At 57.8% G+C, this 17,830-nt stretch overlaps 1 protein-coding gene across 2 annotated transcripts; it reads left to right on the top strand.

The window, feature by feature from the left end:
- Positions 1-336: 336 nt before the first annotated feature.
- Positions 337-17,569, top strand: LOC120517749 (acid-sensing ion channel 2-like). 2 transcript variants are annotated; one of them, XM_039740214.1, is made up of 10 exons: positions 337-1,145; positions 14,443-14,593; positions 15,206-15,333; positions 15,506-15,656; positions 15,746-15,802; positions 16,414-16,567; positions 16,654-16,745; positions 17,123-17,202; positions 17,293-17,361; positions 17,444-17,569. In XM_039740214.1, exons 1-10 carry the CDS (start codon positions 576-578, stop codon positions 17,543-17,545), a joined length of 1,554 nt encoding a protein of 517 aa, XP_039596148.1. In that variant the 5' UTR covers positions 337-575; the 3' UTR covers positions 17,546-17,569. The 2 variants fall into 2 exon arrangements, with proteins under 2 accessions (XP_039596148.1, XP_039596147.1); XM_039740213.1 differs by lacking the exon at positions 337-1,145 and adding an exon at positions 6,120-8,411.
- Positions 17,570-17,830: the final 261 nt, after the last annotated feature.

The following is a 17,830-nucleotide window of genomic DNA, read 5'->3' as shown; positions in this document are numbered from 1 at the left end:
GCAGTCACTGGCGATTGTTTCAGTCGGAACAGAAGGGGGTCTGTGTTTTTGTTGTCCTCCTGGCCACTGTGGTGGGCTGACTACATCTGCGAGTTGTGCTCTAGACCACCACGCCAGTCCGCCGATTGGTCGCCGTTTCTCGCCCCCGCGATGGAGACCACCACTGTGGGCCTCTCGCTGCTGCGTTTTTTCTGAAGGCCTCTTTGGGCCATGTGCCCCTCCTCCCACCGTTTGCGCTTGCTTGCTCGCTCGCCTGCCTGCTCGCTCACTTCACCCCCCCATGTCCCCCTCGTCCCCCGCGCGCCTCACACACACACACACACGCTCTCACACACGGCGCTCTGCACAAGACAGCCTCTACCGCGTCCGCTCTGCCTGCCCGCCTGCCTGCCTGCCTGTCTGGACTGTACGAGGCACGTGTGGCAGAGCAGCCGGCTTGTGTCTCGCTTGCTGTCACCTCCTGTCCCCATGTCTTCAGCTGGCCATACGCACACGTCTGGGGGACGCTTCTCTGGACGGCGGGGAGGCACGGTGGCGGCTGGCATCTGAGCACGCTGCCTCATCTCTCTGGCTTCATGGAGGAGGAGGAGGAGGAGGAGGAGGAGAGCCCCGGTGAGGGCAGCCCGCGTGCCCCTGCCATCCAGGTCTTTGCCGACGTCTCCACGCTGCACGGCCTGCGGCACATCTTCGCCTACGGTCCTCTGACGGTGCGCCGCCTCCTCTGGACGCTGGCCTTCCTGGCCTCGCTGGGTCTGCTTCTGGTGGAGAGCGCCGAACGCCTGGCCTACTTCCTGTCGTACCCGCACGTCACCAAGGTGGCCGAGGTGGTCTCTGGCAGCCTGGTCTTCCCGGCCGTCACCATCTGCAACCTGAACGAGTTCCGCTTCTCCAAGCTGACCCGTAATGACCTGTACCACGCGGGTGAGCTGCTGGCGCTGCTGGACGTCAACGCCCAGATCCCGGAGCCCCACCTGGTGGAAGCAGAGGTCCTGGCGGTCCTCCGGCAGAAGGCCAACTTCACCAACTACAAGCCGCACCAGTTCAGCATGCGGGAGTTCATCGATCGCGTGGGCCACGACCTCCGGGAGATGCTGCTGTCCTGCCGATTCCGTGGGCAGGAGTGTGGCCCGCGGGACTTCAGAACCGTGAGTCGGTGGGCGACGGGGCGGGTGGGCGGATTAGTCGTCTGCTCTTGTTTTACAATTCACACGGGGGGCGCCATTCTTACCCCTGCTGTAATGGCTGCCTTGATGGTGGGGTCGCCCACTGCCCTAGCTAGCATGCCGCTGACATTGCTTTGCAGAGTTTTGTGCCCATTACTCCTGCCTCAGTCTGGGTCTCCTGGTTTTCCTCCGACTGCCACAGGCGGTCAGAGGTCTCTGCCTGTCTAGCATTGCCATAGCTGATGCCCGTGGAGCAGGAACAGAAGGTTGGTGGCTTTGCTGGCACACGTTTTGCTCCATCTCTGCGTCTGAAGATGCTTTGCCCTACTGACATTGTAAGCCTGGCAACTTAGTGTCGGTCTGTGTAGAGCGTGTGGCACAGCCAGACAAGAGGTTGCTGTGGTGGGCATAGAGACTTTTGTGTGAGTGGGTGGCAGTAGCTGTGCAGTAAGGTGGACACCTGGTCACTCTTAAGCTCACCTTTTTGTTCATCCTTTGCCGCCTGTTTGCCCTCGTGCCCACACTTGCCTGCCTGAGTGGGATCCATCTTTGTGTCATCTCGGGCAGCTTCTCTTACTCGTACTGCATAAGCAGATGTGCGGTTTCCATGACAACGGCCCTCCTCGGCAGGTACGATCATGGCTGCCATCTGTAATGCCAGTCTTTGCCCTCCTCAAGGAGCTGCCCCAATGGAGACGACCGCAAGGCTCCAGAAACTACAGCGCTGGGTGATGAGTTCTGACCCATCTGCCAGGCAGTGCCACATGAAAGGCTTAAAGGCAGACTGGAGAGTAACAGGCAATGATCTCCTTGCTGCCCGCTGTGAATCCCAGATGGCTGCCGGGGCAGTGCTGGCACTGTGCCCCTAGTGGACTATGCCATAGCTTGTCTGGAGTGCCAGGAGTTTGGTGCAAGGTGCTATGTGGCTTTTGTCTTTCCAGCTCAGCAGAGCCGCCTGTTTGGTGCCCTAATGCCACTTTGAACCAGTTCCTTGCCTTGTGGTTGACATGGCAGTGTCTTTAAGTAGTCCCCAATGAATATAGCGCCTTTTATGCAGCAGCATGTGCGTTACAGGTCAGCCCGTCATACATGGCGCCTTCACCAAACTGGGCCATTCATAAAGTGCCCCCTGTGCACACTGGGCTTGCCATGAAAACGGACAACGTGAACAATTCAAATTGGGGTCTCGCAGGTCCCTGTACCTTCGGGCGTTGTGGTCATTTTGTTTTATTCAGCCAGCTGTGCCAGTTGGCAGTGGTCGAGGGTTACGTGGCATTGACCCTTCTGTCTCCCACGGCCTTTTTAAAACCCTTTGAGTTGTTAGTGTGCCACTGGCTGCCCTTCGCCAACTGAGACCCCCGATCATTAGGTGGGGGGGCCTGGCTGATTGTTAATCAAGTTACTTTTCATCTTCACTCCACAAGGCTTTAGTGCACAAATCTTCAGCAGCCCTTCGAGTGAGCCGTGACCACCCTGTTCAATGGTGTGCCTCAAGTTCCCAGAATTCCTGTTGGCCTGTTTTGCATACAGCCGGGCCAGCTTATGCATATTAATGAGACCCAACAGGCTCCTTTGCACCTGCACGTGGCACAATAAGAAATGGCGGCTTTCCCCGTGCGCTCGGCGGCCACACGTTAAAAGACCTTCAACTGAAAATCGGAGCACAGAACCAATCAGCCGGGTACCCCTGGCACGGAGCTATGGCAGTGCTGGTGTTAGTACTGACTGCCAGGGCTGCCACTGCCCAGCATTAACTTGTCCTCCGATGTTAAAAGGGCCTTTTGTGAATGTAGCAGGGTGCCAAGTGCTCCTGTAGCCAGCAGTCGTCTTAGGGGCCACTCATTCATGCATTCAGGAGTGCTCCCCTGGCACACAAAGTGACGGTGGCCCTTTAAGTGTGGTGCTCTCTCATGGCACAAGTCACCTGTAGAGCCGGGAAGAATGACCCTGGCATGGTGAGTGGTGGGCAGTTGGAGATCACAGAAGCAGCCTTTCCATTAGCAGAAGTAAAATGAGGAGCAAGAAGAAAATTTGGTGCTGCTTAAAATATCTGCTGCCATGCGTGTGATTTCCATGCCATCTTGATGAAGATTGTGTGTGACAGGTGCCTTTATCAGAGTTGGCAGATCAGAATAAGTGACAAGGTGACTGCCCAGGCATGGCATCTCCCTCCCCTCTGACTGTCAAACAAAGGATGAGGCAGGTCTGCCCCCACCCGAAACTGGCATCATGGGCAGCTGCAGTGTGCTGCCCCTTTCCTGACAAGTCGCCTGGCGCTACCATTCGTGAATATTTCATGTGCCTGCTGCAATTTTAAAGCGATTTGAATTGGGCAATGGCAGAAATGGAGAAGACAGTGACTGTGCCATCATGGGGACTGAAGGCCACAGCTCATACTGTGGGTGGGCTCGGCTCCTCAGTCCTGTTTGTGACTCGGGCCATGAGTGGGCACTGCAGCCACAAGTTCAAGCACAGGTGAATCCGGTCGAGCTCCACGCCTCATGTGTGCGTTTCCGGTGCCAGTTCTGAGTACCCACCAAGGAGCTGCCAGCCTTTGAGCAGATATGGCACACTAAGGAGAGATCTCCCCTAGCCATCCAGTCCAAATACAGGAAGCATGCAGAGGCGGTGCCCTGGAATTGAGTCCCAGGCTCCACCCCCATTTCACGTGCAACTTATCTGGAAGCCCCACCCATACATGGTGGGCACCTGCATTGCAGTACTCGGGTGGAGGGCCCAACCCTTAATGACGTCTGCATAATGGTGGGCAGGTGGCAAACCTAAAAATAGCCAAGGACCTTCCATGGCGATGCTTATGCTGCAACTGGCACCCAGGCCCATGTGTCCTTTCAGCCCCTTCCAGCAGGGGGCGCTTGTGTGGCTACAGGAGTTTAGAGTTGAGCTCTGAAGTGAGGGGTGTTGGTGACAGGTGGGTTCTGTTCAACCTGGCAATGAGGCAATACCTCTCCCCTCCCCAGTGCCCCCATCTGCTTGGGCCATGCCAGTGTGACCACAATGCCAAGCTGGCATTTGGGTATTGCCTGTCCCTTCTTTGGCTGTGGCGTGGTCTGTGATTGTTTGATTTCTGAAGTGGCAGTTAACTGGGCAGTGAGCTGTGGATAGAAGCGGCCCACCAAGATGTCCCCTGGGTCACCGCCTCCACTTAAACCCGCCCCCCTCCCCTTTTCAGGCTTTGTGATGGAGATGGGACTGCTGTGGAGCTCACCTGACCCTCTGGTCACCATGGTAACCATTTCCATAGCACCGGATGCTCAGAAGACTTTTGAGGTGGCGCAGTCCAGCGGCAGACAGGCGCGCGTGCAGGCTCAGTGACATTGCTGCCGCTCGGTGCCACCTCATGCGTTCCGACGCAGCGCTCACTGCTGGGCTGTGCTTGTCCCTTGTGTGTGGTCTCACTGGGCATTCATCTGTTTATGCCATCCCTCCCCTGGCCCCATGCGGTGTGTTTCTCTCTTCTCCTTCCTAATTTGGTTCAAGGGCTCCATTTTGCCAATGACCTTAGCTGCTCTGGCATGGTCTCCCCTGCTGCTGTGCTTTGGACCACCAAATGCATATCCTTGATATGCTCATGGTGTTGGCACGCTGCACCCTTCCACATTCCTGTCACATGTGCCAAGAGCACTTTGCCATTGAAGACATTGATGCCAGCTGGCATCAGCAGTGAGCAGAATGAGTTGGCACTTGCCCTGAGCACTGCATTCTCTAATTCTTCTGCCCCCTGCCAATGGCATGTTCTGCCTCTGCCATCTGTTGTGGCGGGGATGCCATAGTAGTAGCTGTACCCGCCCAGCCACAGTGACTGTAAAGTCCAATAATGGCACCTGGGCTTGGCGCCTACTTGTTGCTGAAAGCCTCTCGGCAGCTGGTGTACCCACGTGTCCAAGTTGCCCCTTGTGCCCTTACGGGAGTGTCACTATTAAAAAAAGCTGAGGCACTATCCCCCCCCCACCCCCAAGCAGGGCAACAGACAGGTGAAAGGTGGAGTCAGGGCAGCTCAGACTGATTGGCAGATGTGTATGCCACGTTTGTCACCTGGTGACATGGGGTAGGCGCGTCACTTTGCCTACTTGTCCTACTTGTAAAGCGCCTTTGCAGTTACCAAGTCACCAGGATCTGGAAATGGAATGTGTGGGGCATTCCTCTCATGGCATTTGCCTGTCTGGCTGCTGCCACATCTTCACTAAATGCCAAGGCATCCAGACTATGGCCACATTGACCCCATACCCAGGTCGCATTCTAGAACAGTGTGCTGGAAGACTGGCATGAGTAGCACTGCCTGCTGCCAGTACTACTGTGTCTCAGGGCTGGCAGAGATGGGCAGCCGACATGCTACAGGCCATCTTCCCAGAAGTCTCCTCTGCCTGTCACATCTAACAGATGACAATCATGTCAGGGCAGCGTTGCATGAATTCATTCCCTGTGGCACATGGAGAAGGAGCATTGAGCCCAGAACGCCAATATGGCAGCCTGTAGATTTGGGGGGGTTGAGCAGCAGAGTGCCTGTTGGTGTCTGGGTGTGGGCACTACGCTCGCACGGTCACCCTGCCAGGTGCCCACGGGCCACAATGTTTGTGTCACGTTGAAGAAAAGTGGAATGAGAGCAGAGCAAATGTGGCTGGCAATTCCTACGGGTGTATATAGTGCCTTTCATTATCCCATAGCTCAAGTAAAGACAGCAGCAGGCAATGGCCGTCAGTGTCTGACCTACGGACAGTTGGTTCTCGAGTTCAGAAATGCTAATGACACCCGGACACCAGCGGGCACCGAATTATGAGAACAGGTGGCATGGTGCTGGAGTGAAGCTGCAGAGCCTCCCGCCTCAACGTCTTGTGCTTCCAGAAAGCTGATTCCGCTTGGCAGCACGGAGAGCAGCAGATTTAAGATGGCACCTCCAAGTGACAGGCAATGCCGCTTTCTATTTTGGTGTTTGCCTTTGAGCCGAGTCAAATCTCGGCACTTCGCATCCATGTGTGTGACTTGGGGGCACACGGGCCTGCCAGTGCCACCCTGATGCTCATCATCCTTCTGCCCGGCGACCCAAATGCTTCTGACTGCTGAGCTCCCTGATGCCAGACTTGGAATGAAGAGAGAACATTCCGCAGCGAGTGGACATGGAGGCACACATGTCTGATATGAAACCAAAGAGCAAAGACGCAGCCCAAAGGTGGGCTCACCAGCCAGGCTTGCCATCCAAGGAGTCAGAGCCTCAGTGACCCCAGGTTTCTGTGACACACTGCTCCTTTCAGCCCTTGCCCTGCCCTTTTGTTGCTGAGACCCCGCCTCTTTCGAGGATTGGCCTCGGGGCCCCGCCTCCCCTCCATGGCCCCTCCTTTTCTCGCTCTTTAGGCTCATTCCCGCTACACTCCGCTGCCGCTCCTTGAACCCAATTCACATTCCAGGTAGTTTCTCGCGTCCTGCAGCTCCCTGGATGTTCTGTGGCCCCCGGTGGCACATAGTGCCACGCCATACAGAGAAGGGCCATTTTGTGGTTTGTTCAGTGGGGACCAGTAAACGCAGCTGAAACGGCCGAATTCTGGCCAGCGCGGCACCTGTGAAGGACAAGAGGCTCACGTCGTCCGACGCCCACTTCTGCGGCCAGCCTGGACGTCACTGGGCACAGGGGCCATGGAGACCGGCGCCATTCAAGCCCCATTCCTCCGCGCCGCCTGCCCAGGCCCAGTGTGCTCCCTCTGCTACCATGGCAACGCCACCAAGCAGCAGCAAAGTGCACAGCCGCGCTTTACGGACCGGGAAGATTGGATTTGACAGGCAGAAGCGCATCCGTCGATGCGTCGGCTTGATTGGCACCGTAAATAAATAAGTTAACGAGTGAGAAGGATCTCAGTGAGCTGGCCGTGCCCGGTGACGGGGATTCTCTTTCCGTCAATGCCAGCTCTAATCGCCACTTAGAGAAGCCTGCGCACGTAATGCCCCGTGGTGACTGGTAGGAAAAGCGCAGAGCCGAGCGCCACTTGCTAATGACTCAGCGTGCTGCCCTCCGGTTGGTGCCCGTCTCTGCCCCGGCCCATCACACTGGTACTCCTCCTCTTTAGGTGCCCCTTGTCCGTTCTTCTGTTGCCACCCCTCTCTCCTATCCTCTCCCCTTCAAAACCCCCCGCCCCAAGCCCAGCTGTCTGTCCATTTCTTTGTCATCCCCGCGCCTGTCTTGTCATTTGCATAGCCCTTCCCTCACTGCCCTCTCCTTAGCCCGCCCCTCCACTCCGGTTGGTGGACGGCGAGCAGACAGCTGTCTCTTGCAGGGACGGGCCACTCCCGGTCGCGCGCACGTGCCCGCGTCCCCTCCAGTTCCAGCGGAGAGCCGCAGCGCGGGTGCGGGAGCGGGAGCGGGAGCGGGATGGAGCGGTGCTGTCGCTGAACGGCTAGGCGGGAGAGCCGCTGATTCGCGCTGCCTGCCGCGTCTCGTCTGTCCTTCGCGGGCTTGTCTCGTATGGGGTCGCCGCCTGGGAGCCCCCGTCGCTTGTCGTGCGAGGCTCCCTTCCTCCGGGCGGGCTCACTTGTGGCTCTCGGACGATCGGCGCCGGAGCTCCTCGCGGCTGGATGTGGGCACTGCAGTCCGCCTGTGGAGATGCCCTTTCCTGCGCGGGGGTGACGCTCTGGACGGCCATGGCGATGGAGGGCTCGCAGGGGAACGGAGCCACCGGGAGGCCGCCGTCCCGGCGGAGAGAGAGGCGCGGGAGAGCCCTGACGGTCGCCCTGATGGCCCGGACGCGCATCCACGGGCTTCGGTACGTGTACTCGAGGAACTCGTCGTTCCAGCACCGGGCGCTGTGGCTCCTGGCGTTCTGCACCTCCCTGGGCTGCCTGCTCTCGTGGTCCTCCAACCGCTTCTTGTATCTGCTCTCCTTCCCGACTCACACCAAGTTCCACATGGAGTGGGCCAAAGAGCTGGCCTTCCCCGCCGTCACCATCTGCAACAACAACCCGGTGCGCTTCTCCAAGATGACCAAGAGCGACTTGTACTTCGCCGGCCACTGGCTGGGGCTGCTGCTGGCCAACAGGACCGCCCGGCCCATCGTGCTCGAGCTGCTGTACGACGAGCGGCAGCAGTGGTTCGAGAGGCTCTCGGATTTCAGGCTCTTCCTGCCCCCCCGGAACTTTGAGGGCACCAGTTTGGCGTTCCTGGACCGACTGGGCCACCAGCTGGACGACATGCTGCTCTCCTGTAAATACCGGGGGGAGGCGTGCGGCCCTCACAACTTCTCCTCTGTGAGTTTGCTTCTTGGCTTTCTGGGTCGGGTTGGGCGCGGGGGTCTGTCGGGGCAGCTGGACTGGTGCGTGCTGGCACTGCTGCGTTTTCCTCTGTAATGGCCTGGCCGGTGGTCTTCTCTGTGCTGAGAAGAGAACCAATGCTGGGGTCTCGCCCCTTAGTAGCGTGTGCCCCGCACTGGTGAACTCCTAGTCTTACCGGACCCCCGGGATATGCATGTGTGACCGTGGCTGGCGTGATGTTCTGCAGCCTCCTTACTTTGTGCTTTTTGGTGTAACTGGCTGTGGCTCAGCCATTGGCTGGTTGCTTTGGGGGTCCCGTGTACGGCTCAGTGTACTCAACCTTTGGCTTTCCGGTAGTGGGAAGGCTCGGGGTCCAAGGCTGGAGGGAGAGCAGCTGCCCGTCTCGCCAGGCCTTCTTAGCGTGGTGTAGTCGGTAGGAACGCCGGTCGCCCTGTTTCATGTGCCACCTGTGGATTGGCTGCGGCCCCCTTGCGGCTCTCGTGAAGCGAATGCGACAAACTGTTCATTGATTTCTGTAGTGAGACGGGGGCACGGGGTGGGCAGTGCGAGTGGGCCGTACAGCTGGTAAGTGACCTCGTGCTTCAGTCCCGGTGGCCCTCTGTGGCTCTCCGAGGCCACCACAGCAGCCCTGTCATGTCACCTCTGAATCAGCAGTGCCAGTTAAAGCGGGGCGGCTGATGGACCACAGGACCACAGGTTGTGTCCTACTTGGCATTTTGTGCTGTCAGGTGCCACAGGTGGACCTGTTTTTGTCCTCTGCCCACTGGCACCTTGACACCTTGAGGTGGGGTGCCCTCATGCGTGCTGCTCCTGGCATTGGTCACTTTGCTCGTTTTAAGTGCTCACTGAGCCGGGCATCTAAAATGGCACGTCCTCCCCGCTGTGGCAGCCCTGCAGAGTGGCTCATTTAAATTGCCCTCTTTGGGTTTTCGCCGTCCCGCTGAGGTCTTTGCTGAAGTCTGCAGGAGGCTGGCGATGACTTCAGCCCACCGAGTGCCCTCCCAGGGACGCAGAGAGTGCCACTGCCAGATGTCTGATGGCCTCAGGCTGGCAGTTCCAGGAATATCCTGAGCACTGGATGTGTGCGCTCGTGTGCCTTGGCGTGTTTTCCAGCTCATCGAGTGACGATTGAGGACGGTGCCTCAAACCCGTGGGCGGAAGATAAGCTGCAACTCGCCGTCTCACCTCGAACTTCCAGGCGTGGCACTAATGAGGGGGCTCGGTGGTCTCCACCCTACAGTTGCGGCTGCTCTGTCTCCATTTTAGAGTTCGAGATATGCCAGCTGGGCCTTTGCTCTTGTGATGGGCTGGCATCCCACCCAGTGTTGACCCTGACCTGGGCTCAGCGGCCCACCTAATGTGGACATGGAGGTCTTAATGTGAAATTGACGGTAGAGTGCCCCCCTGTGCCAGGTGTCATTTCTTGTGAAGCACGAGGACCTCCGTCATGATGGGACCGCTAGTGTTGCTGAGGCCCCTACTCCAGTTGCGGACTCGTCGCCAGCCTTTAGGGACGTCACGGTCACTGACTGGTTGCCACTGTGTCACCAGTCCGATGGCCTCAGGCTTCCTCTCTCTCCGTGCCGTTTCTAACTGTTGACGCTAGTTGTTTGGATTTCATTGGTTTGCTACGCCACGGACCACCGAGGAAGGAGAGTGGGCATTATGGGCAACATAGCTGTGTAGAAGATGAGACGTGTGACAAACACGAGGAGACCACGCAGTGCGTCAGGCTAATAGCCCCCTGTCCAGTGAAGATCGGAGATGGCCGCAGAGCTCTCCTGCGTTACTCGGGGGTCTGCATCTTTGGCCAGCTTAGGGTGGGCACCCCCCTCGCTATCGGTGTGCCTGCCTGCTTTGATAAGTTCTGTGTGTTCAGGTGGAAAGTGTCCACTCTGGCCACTAAAAGGGTCACACATGGCGCTGAAGTCCTGCTGCTGGTGGCCCTGGTGGCAAGCCAGAGGTGGTCCTTGCCTCGTACCCCAGGGGTCACGGACATCTGGTCAGGCTGGTGGAGGGAGGGGACCACAGACTACAGCTAGCGTGCCAGGCAGTGCCGGCCGTCGCCCACAGACACACAGTCAAGGACAGGATTTCACCCTGGTGGCACTGACACTCGTTCTGCCTGACAGACTGCCCCCCGTGACCCACAGTCCCCTGAGTGCTCATGTCGTCGGACCCCATGGTTTCATTTCTAAGGATCTGCCCGTGTGAGTGTCTTGAAGTTCTCGTGGCCATCCTTGTGCTTCACAGGACAAGCTGGCAGTGCCTGACTGTTCTCAGTGTAAACTGGCACAATGCCCATTCAGTGGCCGGTCAGCCAGTGCCACACTCACCTTGCGAACTGCTCCTTCCGTTTCAGGGGTCTCTGCTGGGTAGTGACAGTGACACCCGCCCTAGTAACTGTGACAGAAAAAGAAGGTAAGAGACGTGGGCCTTGTCTAACTGGGGCAGTTATCTCTGCCCGGGCATCCCGGACGTTTCGTTATGGCTGCCCTGCTGGCTTGGCCAGTGGTGACCAGCAGTGACCAAGTCTCTGCTCAGTGCCTGCTTTCTTATGGCCCATCCTACCAGCTGGCAGCCTCTCTGAGTGCCTTGTGGCCTTGCCTCCCCGTGCCCGTTGCTGTACTGCCCCTTTCCTGCCAGTCTGTCCAGTCCCTTGGTGTCTTCACTTCTGTTTTGCTCACCGTTTCTCAGTTTTTTGTGACAGCAGTCCACCCACCTGCCTGGGACCGCGCACGTTACGCCAGTCATTTTTGTTGGCTTTCTGTTTGGGGTGCCCTGTGGGCGCTAAGATGGCATTTTGAAGGAGGCCCACTGCCCTTGTCATTCGCGTGTCACTTTGTGTATTTGTCTGTGCTTATCGAAGATGGATGGCATCCCCTTCTCAGTTCAGGGGGTTTTAGTGGGACTGCCTGCCCACCTGCAGAGGGCGCCGTTGGATTTGTTTTTCTGTGGGAAGTGTGGGGTGCCAGTGGGCAGTGGCTGTGTCAGCCACTGTGTCCCCTGGGTAGCCTTGTCTTGTGTGTGCCTGGGGGCTCCTAAGGCAGGTGCCCACTGTGGACTGCCAGGCCAGTTATTGAGAGTGCATAGGTGGGTGAAGAGTAGCTGGCGACCTGCTGTGACTTACGGGTTGGGGACAGCGAGGTGGTGCCGACCGCTTTAGTCACCGCTTGCCATGTCCTGTCACGAGGAGCTGGGACAGCATGAGTGCGAACTTGGGTGGCATGGGTCGGTGGGCAGAGACTTGGTCAGTCAGTTCTAAAGCTGCCCAGGTATTTGCAGTGGCAAGACAAGTCAAGCGTCTCAACTGAAAAGAAAGCCGAAAGGACGCTTGGCATTTAGGAGGAGAAACGTCCACAAGAGCCGTAAAGCCGATGTGACGAGCCCGACTCCTTCAGGCTGGCATCAGTGGGCTCTGCCGTGAGGCTCCACAAACGAAAACATGCCCATTCGGCAAGAGCAAAGAGTGAGATCCATGGAGGCCTCATGGTGGGCAACTGCCAGCTCAGAGCTGTGCCCTCCGTTACAGAGTTAAAGGGGACGCCACGTCAACATCCCTGTTGGCAGACATTCAGAGTTCAACCCCTCCAAACTCTCCCTGCCCTTCATCTGGTGCTACGTTTCACAAGATGCCAGTCATGCCACACTGGAGCAATGGGCACTTATGAATTGATGAATACTGGAGAAGGCGGCCTTGGTGCCAGATTTGCCACAATTGGTGCACATGCAGATGTGGTGCTCTGTGCCAGTGGGGTGTGCTCAGCTGTTAAACTCTTCAGAATGTGTGCCCACGCCAGATGGTATGATCACCTGGCCAGTCCTAATGTTCATTATACGGCGCCTTTGAGCACCAGCAGCAGATGTTGCCAGTCCACAGCCATTCCTTCGTTCTTTTGTTCCCCTTGTGTGCTGTCGTGTACAGGACCTGTCATGGCAGGACTGGGCACAGGGTGGGTTAGGGTGGTGCCAGGCCATTGCAGGTCCTGTACACGACAGCACACAAGGGGAACAAAAGAATGAAGAAGTGGTTGTGGATTGCCAGTCTGCTTGCCCCCCGGTGGGCATTACTTACAGAAGAGTAACACAGCCTGCATTGGAAGTCCACCCTTTGATGGCAGGACTGCCGAGCAGGGGACAGTGGCAGTCAACGATGTGCCACCTGTTTCACTCTCAAATTAATCGTGAGGGGGTTCAGTGAAAGCCACTAACCAACTTGGGGCCACCACAGCCAGTCCCAGCAGCACTGGCGCAAGGCAGAAGCCCAGCATGGGCTTTGTGCCAGTTCAGAGTTGCCACTTAGAGATGTGGAACGATGATGCCACCCTACAAAATCCTCAGTAGAGTGAAACTTGACAGCTGCAAGAAAAGCCAAGGGTGAGTGCCCAGTCCTCGAGGGCAGAGCACCCACTGCCAGCTGAGCCCTCAGTCAGGATCTGAACCTCACAGGCTCACCCAGATGACGGTCAGTGTTGGTGCCAGCATCTGCCACTTGCTGACAGCTCATCTGAGTGATGGGTAATGAGGTCAGGTCAGACCGGGGGGACTGAGCTCCAGACACCCGCCCACCACCTGCTCACAAAACTGGACATCAGGGTGGATGTGGTACTGGGCACACTGACGCCTTTCTGCCAGCAGCCACATCTGCCCTGTGGTCGGAGTGCCAGTGTGGTCAAACTCTCAATGACTGTCACACCTGCCACATATCAGACTCACCAGGCTACACAAAGACCCCAAAGTATGCCCAGGACTAAACTCAAAGACAGGCTTGTGACCCCAAAAAAGGGAGAGGGGAGCTGCCAAAGCCCCCCGGCCCTAACCCTCATAATAATAACAAAGCCTGCTAACGAAAGGCAAAACATGGAAAGCGGCAACTTGGAGTCAGAATGCCAAGGACAACGGGTACATGGGAATGGCAGGCTGAGGGGTCCTTGTGTGGGACGAATGAGCACAGGAGCGGCCAAATCGGTGCAAGCCAAAGCCAGGGGGAGTGGCGTGGCGAGGGGGGGTGGTGAGGTGAGGGGCGTGGCCTGGTGCAGTGAGAGAGGGGCGTGGCCTGGTGCAGTGAGGTGAAGGGGCTGTTTGCAGTTCATTGTTGCAGTTTGTAAGTTGGTGCCACGTTTTGGTGCTTTTATTTACCATATTCTTGTATTCATGCCAGCTGCACTGGCACTTTGGGCAGCCTCTGCTGTTTTACCTAAAGGTGACTTGACTTGGCTTAAGACCACCTGAGGGCCTGTTGGAAACGAAGCGCTTTGATTGGACATATCTAGTGGGGGGTCACCTTCAGCCCACCTGCTGCTACGGTCATGAGATCTTCTACGGTGAGCACAGGCAAGTTGAGGGGCCGTGGCAGATGTCACCGCTGTCCTCGTCTCCTTGGGGCCTTCATGATTATCTGCTATTTGGAGTGGCCGTCACTGGCGCTCGCTTCACCTTCACTGGCAGAATGGGTTGCAGGGGGCACCTCGGTCTCTGTACCTGAGTCCATGTTACGATGTGTCGGCTTACCAGTCAGTCACTAGGCAGCATGCCACTCAGTGTGGCTGAGAATGTTGGCATGAGGTTCAGTCCCCCAGTGCATTTGTGCTGCTGCCACTCCAAGTCATGACGTCACACAGGCCAGCTGGCTGCTTGTACCCGCTTCTCTTGGCACTGGCGGGTGTGGGCACTTTGTCCTCTTTTTGTCTTCTTCTGTGTTCACCCATCAAACTCCTTGGCAGCCCCTTGGCATTGCTTTTGTTGCTGACGTCAGGTGGCTTTTAGGCTTCGTTTGTTTGTGCCCTGAATGAGGTGCCTTGAGACTTTGTGCCATCTGCCCCCGGCATGATCGGAGAGTGAGGCCTGTGGTGGGCCGCTGGCCATGCACAGCAGAGGCCTGGCATAGGAGTGGCACCTGTTGTGCACCAGGAGCCTGTGGGTGGGTCGGTCTGGTTATCTCATTGAGTGCTCAGCGTGTCCCTTGGCCTCCCTGGCACTGACCACTCTGCCCGTGTGTCCCCTCCAGGTCTTCACAAGATACGGCAAGTGCTACGTCTTCAACTCGGGCCAAGACGGCCAGGCTCTCCACACGACGGTGAAGGGTGGCACAGGCAACGGCCTGGAGATCATGCTGGACATTCAGCAGGACGAGTACCTCCCAGTGTGGGGGGAGACTGGTAAGTGGCAGGGGCGGGCAGTTGGTGCCAGGGTCGTGTTTGACCACACAGACAACCTCTAAGTCCTCGTCTGCAAGCTTCAGGTGACCGCCATACCTGCTGTCCACGTGCTGACCTGGCGTCTCGGCAGTTAGGCGGGTGGGCGTTGAGCCCCTCAGTCAGCTGAGCGTAACGGCTCGGGGGTCTGCACGCGTGTGTCGCCTCGGTGCCACGCTTCTCTGGTTGTTAATGTGCCAGAGATGATGGAGGAGGACGAGACTCGTCAGAGTGTGCAGCCACCCGGTCCTCACTAGTGGTCTCCCAGAATGTAAAACATGCCATCTGTCTGCAGGTCACATGGGCACAGACACCTGCATGTGTGTCCCTTCAGTGGGCACAGTGGCGTAGACGGCCACGTCCAGAAGCTCTCAGTCGCGGCTTTGTGCTCGATGCCACTGCCGGGAGAACACGAAGGGACACCCACTGGGGGCATGGAGCAGAGCAGCGAAGCCTTGTGGGTCACAGTGTGCGTGTCAGACGTGGGCAAAGTGACAGAGCGCCTTAGGCCGTCCTTTCGGTGGCCCGAGTGTCCCTTGCTGAATCCTCTGCTTGTCTTTCTTTCCTCTTCTGCAGAAGACACGACATTTGAAGCGGGCGTCAGGGTGCAGATTCACAGCCAGGCGGAGCCCCCCTTTGTGCACGAGCTGGGCTTTGGGGTCGCCCCGGGCTTTCAGACGTTTGTGTCCACACAGGAGCAAAGGGTGCGTATGCCAGTCGAGGCCGGGGCCGTGAGGGTCGATACACCCGCACCTGCCCGCTGTGCCAGTGCTGATTGCTTGGCGTGGATCTGTGTCCTCAGTCCGATTCGTTGCCCTCGTGCGATGGCACGCACTACCATACGTTGTGTCTGACCCTGCCTTGGTCTCCTCACAGCTCACCTATCTGCCCCCGCCATGGGGTGACTGCCAGTCGGTGACGTCGGACTCGGACTTCTTCAGCGTCTACAGCATCACAGCCTGCAGGATCGACTGTGAAACCCGATACCTCGTTGAGAACTGCAACTGCAGGATGGTGCACATGCCAGGTTGGTGCCACATCCCGCTTATGGGCTCTTTGCCAGGTATCCCCTGCCCAAAGTGCTGGGGTCTCATTGCACGTCTCTCTCACCCGCAGGAAATGCCGACTTCTGCACCCCAGAGCAGTACAAGGAGTGCGCCGAGCCAACTCTGGGTGAGTGTGGTGCTTGGGGGGGGTGGGTTGGCATTCGTGCGGCATGCCACGAGTGACCCAATTAAAGACGCCCAGCTCGTCTGAGTGCCCTTCCCTGGGCGTCCTCCACCGTCCTGCTGAAGTGAAGCGATCACAGCCGTCTGGTGGTCCCCAGTAGAGGGGCTCAGACCAATGGCCAGTCGCCGGTGCCCTCCTTTTATGTGACATTCTGGTGCCAGCTGCTGCTCGGCGTGGCCCCACGTCAGTGGTAGCTGCTGGTCTCCCACCTTCATCCCTGACTGCCCTGCCCACTTGTGTCGCCCAAAGCTGGCTGATAGGCGAGGCTGCCAGCTGCCGGCTGACTGTCTCTGCCGCGCCAGGCATCAAGTGAACGTCTGCCCGTTTCCATGGCTGCATCTGTAATGATCGTTCTGCCTAAACTTTCCGCTCACGTCTCGGTGGCACGTTCGGCGGCTCGTCGTATGAAGGGGAGCAGCGGGATTCTGGGAATTAAAATCAGCGCCTCGCCGGGCTTTATTGTGTTATTGAAGTGTGTTGGTGGTGGCAGGCAGTGCCCCTTACGGGCAGGCAAGAGCCGAGCTCACTGGCACCTCTGCCTTGTCTCTTGTCAGTCATGCTGGCAGAGAAGGATGGCAACTACTGCGTGTGCAGGACCCCGTGCAACCTGACCAGGTACAACAAGGAGCTGTCCATGGTGAAGATCCCCAGCAAGACCTCGGCCAGGTACCTGGAGAAGAAGTTCAACAAGTCGGAGAAGTACATCACGTGAGTACGCCCGAAAGGCGCTATATGACTAGAGCTCCTCGTTGTGCTCGTTATGCTCACCCTGGGCGTGTTCTCTGCCCGCATAGGGACAACATCCTGGTCCTGGACGTTTTCTTTGAGGCCCTCAACTACGAGACCATCGAGCAGAAGAAGGCCTACGAGGTGGCAGGCCTGCTTGGTAAGTTGTGCCCTCTGCCGCCATCAGTTTATTACGCCTCTGCTGTCGACCATGCTGCCAGTGCCAGCTCCCTTCACGTGGTGTTGCCATGGTCTGATGTGGTCAGTTGCTGTGTGCCCCCCAGTGTGCCATGTGTTTGTGTATTCTAGTGGCACTCGGCTGGCATGAACCTCAAGTTGTAAATGGGCTGCAATGCACTCTTCTGCCACTAGGTGGTGCCCATCTGCTTTGTGCTCCTCTGCTCTGTTTCAGACATGGTCGGCCGGGCACTGCCACAGCAGGAGTGCCCAAGCAGAGACTGTTCTGTGAGTTTTTAGTGTTTCAAAGTTGCTCTTCTTGGCCGTGCCCATCATGAGTGTGGCTTGTGTATCTTACAGGTGACATCGGTGGGCAGATGGGCCTGTTTGTGGGTGCCAGCATCCTGACCATCCTGGAGCTCTTTGACTACATGTACGAGGTCAGTGCAGTGGTTCTGTGCCAGGCGCCCAGCCAGTCGTCTCCCGCTTACCCTGCTGTCTCTTCATTGGCGCTTGTGTCTCCTTGCCAGGTGCTGAAGGAGCGCTTGTTGGACTTCCTGAACAAGGAGGAAGAGGAGGCTAGCCGGGACGAGAACGTGGTAAGGAGCGTACCCATCCGGGCCCAGTGCTCTGATGCCAGCGCCGGCCGTAATGTTGTACATCTTTCTCTTGTTACTTCAGGGCCCTTGTGAACCCCTGCCAAACCACTCGGAGACCATCAGCCACACAGTCAGCGTTCCACTGCAGACCACACTGGGCACTTTGGAGGAAATCGCCTGCTGATGGTGCCAGGCTGGCAGATGCCGAAGGAAGAGACTGGCACTTTGCACTGTGACCCACTCTGGGAGAGACTCACCCTCTCGTGGACACCGGATGGCTCCGATGTCGTCCTCTTGGAGTGTCGCCCGCCGCAGCGGCAGGGGGCGCTCTTGCATGTCCCTCCTTTGGACACTTTTCTATGATGAGGTCGGGGCGGCGCACGCTGGGCTGCCGCCGTGTCCGACTTTTCAGGTCCGTCTCGTTTGTTGACCAAACCCGCCACCATCCACGTGCACCCTGCATCGACGA

Source organism: Polypterus senegalus, chromosome 17, assembly GCF_016835505.1.
Source record: "Polypterus senegalus isolate Bchr_013 chromosome 17, ASM1683550v1, whole genome shotgun sequence".
In the NCBI taxonomy this organism is placed as follows: Eukaryota; Metazoa; Chordata; class Cladistia; order Polypteriformes; family Polypteridae; genus Polypterus; species Polypterus senegalus.
This window is presented reverse-complemented; position numbering and strand designations above follow the sequence as displayed.